The sequence below is a fragment of the Hyaena hyaena genome, unplaced genomic scaffold (assembly GCF_003009895.1).
Source record: "Hyaena hyaena isolate Hyena2069 unplaced genomic scaffold, ASM300989v1 scaffold_796, whole genome shotgun sequence".
Lineage (NCBI taxonomy): Eukaryota > Metazoa > Chordata > Mammalia > Carnivora > Hyaenidae > Hyaena > Hyaena hyaena.
In genome coordinates, this window is record NW_024081429.1 from 855,340 (window position 1) to 864,620 (window position 9,281).

At 55.6% G+C, this 9,281-nt stretch overlaps 1 protein-coding gene across 1 annotated transcript in view; it reads right to left on the reverse strand.

The window, feature by feature from the left end:
* XKR5 (XK related 5) overlaps positions 1-4,028 on the reverse strand; it is a 22,294-nt gene extending 18,266 nt beyond the window's left edge. The window contains 2 exon segments of the mRNA XM_039219172.1: positions 2,066-2,246; positions 3,971-4,028. Of these exon segments, the coding sequence (XP_039075103.1) occupies positions 2,066-2,246; positions 3,971-4,028 (239 nt within the window).
* Between the last annotated feature and the right edge of the window lie 5,253 nt (positions 4,029-9,281).

Sequence of the window (9,281 nt, forward strand, 5' to 3'; positions counted from 1 at the left end):
TTTTTTTTTTTTTTTTTTTTTGTCCTTGTAAAGTATGTGGGTGTTTTTTGGGGTTTTTTTTAGTCCCTTTAAACTTACTTTTTTATATAGATGACTAGCTGTGTTTCCTGAGGTCTACTTTTCAAGACTCTCTTCCCTTATCCATTTTAGTGTTTGAAAACACTAGTGTGTACCAGAAATTCAGCACCACTTACAAAACTGTGAGGGAATGTGGGGAAGAAAAGACTTTGGAGTCACAGGCAATGCTGGCAGCATGAATATGGACATATTGTGGGCCTGACACAGCCCATCCCTGAAGAAGGCACTGGACTGGATGGGCCCAAGTGTCCCCACACAGTCCCAGAAGGCAGATTTATCGGGCAGTTATTCCGGAAGCTTCTCTCAAGTGATGAGCAAGATAATTTTCAATTATCAAATGTTTGGTTATCTATCCTCAAAGTCACATACATGATGACTACAAGGCACCGCAGCCCTTAAGTGGGTGTCCTAAGAGGCTGGGCTGAAGGTACTGAAAATACCCACTATAGTCGGTGGTGCCCAGCACAAAGGCCTTGAACACAAAGGCCCAGCTTTGGGCAATATTGTGGCTGCCAATGTGCTTTTGGTGTCTTCAGAGATGGAGGGCTCCAGCTCTGAGCGGCCCAGTGAAATTTGGGGTGGTTGCTTAACGTCCTTATTAGATGCACCCACTATGTCCTATTTGAGATTCTACGCTGGGTGGAAAGGAGTCATTCCATTCTGAAACTGATTCCATATGAAGAATCAATGCCTCTTCAGACTCAGCAGAGAAATCAAAAACCTTATTTCAGCTCCTCCAGAGATAGCCTTGGGGAAAGGCTGAAGGCATAAGCCACCCCCAGTACAGCCCAAGATCTCAAACTTGCACTGACTTCCTGAACACCCTTCCAATCCTTGGCATCTAGAACTTAATGAACATTTGAGCTGCATTACTTTACTGGTATGATCCCCGAAATTTTCTCCCTTTTTAAAAAAGTTTATTTATTTATTGGGGGGGAGGGGCAGAGAGAGGGAGAGACAGGATCCCAAGGAAGCGCCGTGCTGTCAGTGTACAGCCTGATGTGGGGCTCAAACCCACGAACCATGAGATCATGACCTGAGCTGAGATTAAGAGTCAGATGCACAGGGTGCCTGGGTGGCTCAGTCTGTTGAGCGTCCAACTTTGGTTCAGGTCATGATCTCACGGTGTGTCGGTTCGAGCCCCGCATTGGGCTTTGTGCTGACAGCCAGCTCAGAGCCTGGACCCTGCTTCAGACTCTGTGTCTCCCTCTCTCTCTGACCCTCCCCTGCTCACGCTGTCTCTCTCTCTCTCTCAGAAATAAATTTTTAAAAATTTAAAAAAAAGAAAAAAAAAGAGTCAGATGCTTAAACTTCTGAGCACCCAGGAGCCCCATCTCCCTTTAAAAAAAAAAAATTCCTGGCAGCTACGGGATTATGAGGTGGCTAAGAGCTGAAATTTGCCATTTACCTAAACCCATTGACATATCTCCCAACACTCCAGGTATCAAGGTACTCCCAGTGAAAACAGTATCTTACCAGCAGAGGTGAACCACAGGTAAGGCTACTGGGCACTAGACTCATTGAGGCTGTTTTATTGGGGGTGGGGGTGTGGAGAAAACTGGGAGTGGTTCCCAAATGGCTTCATCCTGAAGGCAGTTCCACCGTCGCATCTGTGGTTAAATCTAGATCACCTTCTTCAACTAAGGTAGTAGGGGCTTAAATGCAACTTATTTAAGCCAGTCATCTTCTATGGCTCCAAAGTCTTGACCAACAAATGGGAACAAGACCAAGATAGAATTCAGCCCAAAACAAGAAAAAGCTTTCAAAGGGTCACAGCTGCTTCTGGAAGGAGCCCCCTGATGATAGAGATGCTCAAGGAAGTGCCAGCTGGGAGAGGGGATGCCCGTAGCAGAGCGGGGTCTCAAAGCGGTGGCTTCGAGCATTCTCCCAACCCTAAACATTTACAACCCTAAGGACGGAATACATCCGCTCCTGCTGCACTTATGAAATCAGGCTCCAGAGGTGAAAGGAGGCTGCCCGTCCTTACCGCCTCCACACGCCGAGCTGAAGGAGGTGTAGCGTGACCAAGCAATGACCTTGATGTCCGCCTGCTCAGAACCACTGATAGCTCAGGCCCTGGACCAAGAAGCCAGGCAGTAGCACGGAAAGGGCCAGCCACGCCCAGAGGAGCTGTCCCGTGGTGAAGTAGTAAACCACAGAGCACAGGCCTGCGGACCGAAGAGGAAAGACAGGGTGACTGGAGGCTGGAGTGACTGTCAACCCTGCATCCCTGAAACACAAAGGGCTCTCCGCTTGGCCCAGCCCAGGAGCCGGCAGAGCCCGTGGGTGTTCTAGACAGGCCGAGGTGGAGTGAGGGCGCCAGGACCTTCCAGGGAACCCAAGAGATCATGGTCACACAGAGGGACAGCACACACAAAATATGTGGCCCCTGCTACGTGCACTGACAAATGCTAATCCTCAGGGCAACTGGGTGGCTCATTTGGTTAAGCAACCAACTGTCAGCCCGGGTGGTGATCTCACTATCTCACTACTCATGAGTTCCAGCCACACCTGAGGCCCTGACAGAGCCTGGAGTCCGTTGGGATTTGGTTTTCCCTCTGTCTGCCCCTCCTCTGCTCATGCTCTCCCTCCCTCTCTCTCTCTCCTCTCCCTCCCCCTCAAAAATAAATAAACATTAATTTTTTTAAAATGCTAATCCTCTTTGGGGATTTATTTTTTAATTTTTGAGGAGGCTAAGGTAGAGGAACTCTTAGTGGAAAGAGTTAGACTAGTCTAGGTTGGGATGTACAGTCCCAGTAAATGATACGGGGGGGGGGGGCCGCTGGAATGTGTCCAGTGCCAGTAGACGCACTAATTCACTGGAATCATTTTATGTGATCGTTGCTTGGGTTTTCCAATATTAGAGTTTAAGATGGATTTATGGGCACGTAGAGCCGTGAACTGTTGTGCAAACAGCACTGCCCCAGGTCCAGAGAGGAACCTGGGGGTCTGGGCCGACGGGGCAGAGCGGCTAGTCCCCGGCCCCCAGGGCCTGTCTGGGACCTCTGACCACTCTGGGCTTCCTGGCCCCCCCTCCCCCCACCGGGGTAAACCAGTGGCGCGAGCACGAAGCGTCTCTGGAGGAGTCACCGGCCTAGGCAGGGCCATGCTGGGGCCCTCGGCCGCCCTAACTCGGCGCTGGCGCCGGGACCTTTGGAGCGGACCTTACTCCCCGGGTGAAGGTCGTGCGTGGCCACGACGCCGTGGAAACAGCGCTGCGGGGACGCCCCGGGGAGACCCCCAGGGACAGCGGTTCAAACTGCGACCCCGCCGACCCGGAGGCTACGGCTCGCTCCCAGGGGTAAGGCTGCGAGCCGGGACCGGCCGGGGTCACCAAACGCGTGCGCGCTGCGCTGGGCACGAGGCGCTGGGGGTCTGGAGCCTCCGCCGCGAGCCGGGCGGAAGAGGGCGCGGGCCTCCTCGGCGGCGCTGAGTTACAAATTCAAACTGCAAAGGCGCTAACCGGCGCTGCCATCTTGCTCAGCCGGGACTCGACGGCCCCGTGGATGCTGCGCCCTGCGGGGGCTCCCGGTTCTCCGGGGCCACGCGGACGCCTCCCCCGCCGCCGAGACCCCAGGCCGGGAACGCGGGGCGCGATCAGGCCCGCGGACGGCACAGCGCGCGCCGCAGCCCCGGGCTGAGTTCAGGAGGCCTTTGCGGAGGGCAGCGGGGAACGCACGAGCCCCGGGCCCGGGGAAGGGTGCGTGCGCGCGCGGGGTCCCACGTAGGACGGGGACCGGGGGACGGGGCGCCGCAGGCTCGCACCGGCGCCAGGAGCTGACTGCGGGCCGGGGCAGGCTGCCCGCCGCGGCAGGGGTGGCACCGGCGCCCGGAAGTGTCGGGGGGGGGGCGGGAGGGGCGCGCGGGGCGGGCGCGCAACCCGGGCACTCACGCGCGCTCTGCTCGGCCGCCTGCAGGAGGGCCCAGAGCCCCAGGGTCCCCGCATGCATCCTCCGCGCCGCCTCCGGGCCGCCTCCTCTCCCCCGCCCCTTCCTCTGCCCGCCCCCCGAGTCGAGTCGGGGAGGCTTCCGGCCCCAGAAGGGTCAGGGCGAGGGGCTGGGGGTGCAGAGCCCGCGCGGGTTTATCCCCGCTAGCACAGAGGCGGGGCGCACCGAGTTTTCTGGTGCGCGGGTGGGTAAGCACGAGTCAGATCAGTCCCCTCCACAGGGGCAGCGGCGTTTCTCTGCAGTTGCCCAAACCCCGTGGTCGTTGTGACTGCAGGTGGGCTGGTCACGACACGGTTAAACTGGCCGCGCGCGGCCTCCAGGGCCGCTGAACGACAGCCCTGGTAACCGCTAGTCCGAGTGCGTTTGTGTGGATGGAGTTGGGTTGGAGGCGTTAATTGGTCTTTTTGAAATTTCACAAGGAATTTCAGACTGGGAGCTTCCTCTGCATCTCACACTCGAATCCATCTGGATCTCTGTCCTCACATTTTTTCCAGATGAGCTTGGGGACTAACCGCGGTTGCAATGCGCAGCTGGTAATGCAGCGCGCCGGAAAACATGGTCTTTCCATTTGCTGTGTACACTGTGAAGTGAGAGCCATGCCGGTGGTGATGACGAATTTGGGGTCTTTAACTCCCAAGGCAGCCAATTAACCAAACCATTCCTTCTTTTTATTCGGGGGGGGGGGTAGTTTCCAGCCACCTTTCTTGAGTCAAGGACCGGTTTGCCACTTTCTGTCGGATCTTGCTGTACTGATCACCCCGGTTTAATTAGACGGACTATGGCCCCCTTTCCTACAAAGGCCTCTATTGTAGGAAAAGCCATAGCTGAAGAACTTACCATCTTGAAGGGGAAACAGAGTCAGACCACCCAGTGAATCTACAAAGCCAGGAGACCTACAGAAGTTTTGTGATCGCTTAATGTTTACCAAAGTAACACCACCTCTTCAGACGTCTTTGCTTTCTGACAGTCAGACATCTTCGCTTCTTCCCTACCCTTGCACTGATCTTCTTAAAATGCTTTGTTTCCTTGAGGATCATGCCTGCTTATCCTACGAGGCTCCCTGCTCCACCACGCCCATTTCCATTCACTTGTGGCGCATGTCTGGTGTTCTCATCAGAAGTGCAAATTCTGCCCTCCTAGGGGTCTCCCTGCTTCAGAGACTCAGAGGCAGTACCGGAGATCAAAACCTCCTGTAAACCTGACTGTCTTCCCTCCAAGCCCATACAAGGGAGCAGGTTTAAGGCCTTGGTTTTCATTCCTTCAGCTTCATTTTCCCCAAAACCTCCCTGACAAAAGTCCCTTTTGTCTACTACGGCTTCTCCTTTTATTGACTTCGAGTCCCTAGATCCTCCTTCTGGTGTTCTTGAAAAGGCAGTAGGTCGCAGTATGTACACTTTGGAAACAAGACTGTCCTCTACTAGGAAAGGAATATAAAACTGAAAGCAGATATAGAAATTAGTGTTGGGGCTAGAGACTGTTTATGGTTGGGGAGAGATCATTCTGGGATTCTGTACTTTCTTCAACATTTCAAGTTTAGAAAAAAAATGTTTTCCTTAATTCCCAGGTATTATTTGAGGCATGTACATGTGTCTTATATTTTGTACATTACAAAAAGAATTCAATGACTTAGAAGTTGGAAGGAGGGTATTTTTCCTGGGACAGCAGCAGTTTGAATAATAAGAGCCACAGTTAACGTGTGCTGCCTTGATGCTTTCGGGGTGGGGAGCTGAAAGGAAAAGTAGAAAACATCATGGAGACAAGGGTTCATTGTCCCTGGAGGCTCGCCTTAAGTGCGAAAATAGCGGTTTCCACCCCAAATGACAGCGACGGGATGACAGTGGGCATGGGGTCGTGCAGAAGTCTCAGAAGCTGGACGACTGTGCATTGCTAATGTGTAAACACCCCCCCCACACACCTAACCCTTTTGTGTTACACTGGGAAAAACGGCCACAGATTCCTTCCACGTTCAGATGCCCACCTTTTTGCCACATGACTTTGCTACTTTTTCCATGAGGAAGTGGAGTGTTTTCTTCCCTCCCTCGAATTTGGTTGGTCTGTGATTTGCTTTGACCAAACGTGTGTGGGAGAAATTAGGTTGTGGAGGTTCCGAGCCTGGGCCACAGGGGTCCTGCAACTTTTCTCATTCTCTCTGTCCCTCTGTCTCTGTCTTCTTCTCTCTCTTTGCACCCTGATCCGTCTTGTGAAGAAGCTTGGGCCAGCCTCTGACCAAGACAGATGTGATGTCTATTACTCTAGAACATTTGTCACTGCAGATGTTTTCTCTATCCTTTTAAATCTTGTTTTTGAAAATGTTTATTTATTTATTTTGAGAGAGAGAGAGAGAGAATATCCCAGGCAGGTTCTGTGCTGTCAGTTCAGACTCTGACACAGGTCTCAGACTCATGACCGTGACATCGTGACCTGAGCCGAAATCAAGAGAGTCGGATGCTCAACTGAATGAGCGCCCCCCCCCCCAGGCGCCCCTCCAATCTTTAAAAAAAAAAGATTTTTTTTTAATGTTTTTTTTTTTTTTTTTTTTATTTCTAGGAGAGAGAGACAGCGTGAGCAGGGGAGGGTCAGAGAGAGAGGGAGACACAGAATCGGAAACAGGCTCCAGGCTCTGAGCTGGCAGTCAGCACAGAGCCTGACGCGGGGCTCGAACCCACGAACCGCGAGATCATGACCTAAGTGAAAGTCGGACGCTTAACCGACTAAGCTACCCAGGCGCCCCTAAAAAAAAAAAGATTTTTTAAAACTTTTAAACTTTGACAGTTTTACAACCCAGGACTTTCCCAAGGATACAAGGGCCATCTCTTTGAGAGTTTACCAGTGAGGAGACAGCACCCCCGGGCCCCTGTCTCTATGGGAGAGTGGGAGCCTGACTTTGGAGAGTGCTTGGAGATGGCCCCACCCCCACCCCCACCAGATATGAGCAGGGCCATCTGAGACTGTCCAGTGCAGAAGCAACCCATCAGATGCACATAGCCCGCCCTCAAGAGCTCAGCTCAAACCCTGGACCACAGAAAGAGGAGCAGGTACAGGCAGTGCCGTAAGCGACTACTGTGGTGGGTCAAGCAGCATTGGGCACGGTCCTGAAGGTGCTGCCTGGCTGGGGGCGTGACGTGCCTTGACCTGCTGGCCACACCACGGGGGAACGAGCTGTTGTCTATGAGCTCCAAACTGATTCTTGGAACCGCACTGTGAGGCCAGGATCGTGTGTGGATGGTTTCCATCCTTCTTCACATCACACAGTTGTGGCTACACACGGTCTCTCTGTGACTGGAGGAACCCACAGCCCATTGTAAGCAGCACACAATGCGTAGAACGGAGCGAGAGCCGGAGAAAAGCCACCTGTGTCCCACATGAAGGACTGAGGAGGCTGGGGTGTGCTTTCTCTTCTGTGATGCTGTCTTCTCCTTATATTTTAGGTCACAAACTGCCGCTGTGAGCAGAGAAAGTTGTGAGAGGTCACGGAGGCCAGGCCCAAGTTCACGGACATGCTTTGCTGTGGGCAATTTGGAAACACACCCCTCGGGGAGCTGCAGGGCACGGTGTGTGCTGGGGGCAATGGCCGCGCCCCTCCGTCTGTCTCACACACAGGACAGCGTCCCCCAGGGAGACAGCTGCAGGGTCTCACACGGAGCAGTGAGCGAGGTTCGCGGGACTGTGCGAGAGGGAGGGAAGAGCGCGCGGCTCGGCCACTGTCCTCGACGCACCCGTAAACAGGTGAGTCCATCTTTGGAGTCTGTTTCAGGGGCCTGAACAAATCGCTGTGGTCTCCTGCTTCCTAAGAGCTGGCAAACCAGGCGGTGGAATTCGTAGGTGCCGTTCCCACTGGACGTGTTAATAACAAACGAAGATTAACTAGCGCCAGGGGGAAGAAAAGCCAGAGTTTCGCTTGGCTTCTGCGGGTGTCGTGCTGGCCGAGGATCCCTTTTCAAGGCACGTGCCACCGTCCATCACGGAGGGGAGTTTAACGCTGTCTGCACTCCCACACGTGGGCCTGAGGACCGCCCGGTTCAACGGACGCTCTGGCAGATTAGGTGGTTCCTTAGAATACAGTGAATTGATAGAGAATTTGAGATGCAATGAGGCCAGCAGATCAGGAGAGAATTGGCATTGGAAAGATAGTTTGTTGCTCACCGGTCCCAAGAGGAAGGGCACAGCTCTCAGGGGCATCTGGGGGGGGGGGCAGTTAGAGGCAGAGGGTCCCCGCTCTGAGGGCACGGAGAAGGAGCAGGTGCAGGGGATGCAGGCTGAGAACGGAGTGGTCTGAATAACCGGTGGGCTCCCGGGCATGGGGCCCCCTCCTGTGTGGCCCCTGCCCCGGGGAGGCAGGGCAGGTGGACAGGGGCCTGGGGCGTGAGAGCCTGACGGACGAGGTGGCTGGCGTGTGGGCTCTGCACTGGCCGGCTTGCACGAGGAAAGCTCACGGGCAGCTGTTGGCCGTCCTGGGAAACAATCAGCCCTGGGAGGGGGTCCCTCCAGCGTGAGCCAGGCGCCAGCGTCGAGGCACCTGCAAGAGAAGATGGAAAGCGCGGCGCTGCAGGCTGACCGGCCTTCTTAGCCGTGTTGGCCACGCCTCCCAGTCGCCGTGGTTCACCCCCCCCCGCCCCCGCCCCGCTGACTCCGGGCCTGACCCGATGCCGGGGGGACGCAGTGACCGCGCCCCCGCTCGGCTCGGGCCCCGCGCCCTCCGCCGTGAGGGGGCGTGTCCGTGGCGGCCACGGCGCGTGCGTGCGTTGCAGACGAGCGACGTGCGGAGCGGCGCGCAGCCCCAGGGGGCCCGCAGCCGGGCGCGCGGGCGTGTGGGTGGGGAGGGGCGTCTGCCGAGACGCGGGGCGCGCAGACGCCTGCTGCCGGGCGCGGGACGGCCAGGACAGGCCCCGGGGGTTCTGCCCTGCAGGGATGTCCCGGAGCCGGTGGGCTCCACGCGCCTCAAGAGGGGTTCAGATGCGCGTGGCAGACATCGGACCTGACCTCGCCTGCCACCTTGAAGGCGCTCGTCGTCCCGGGGCCTCAGGCCTCCCCGTGAAACTTGTGGGTGTGCCACGTTTTTACCGTCTTGCTCTTGCGGCCTCAGTTTCCCCCCAGCCCCTGCTTCCGGTTTCCGTCAGACACTCTCCGGTGTCTGTTTCCGCGTCAGTCGGTGACCTTCCCTTATCGGAGCTGGACCCCGGTGCTGCACACAGATTGTACACAGCCGTACACACCCCTTTAACTCTAGAGCCATCTTCCCTCCAGCGTAGCTCAGCC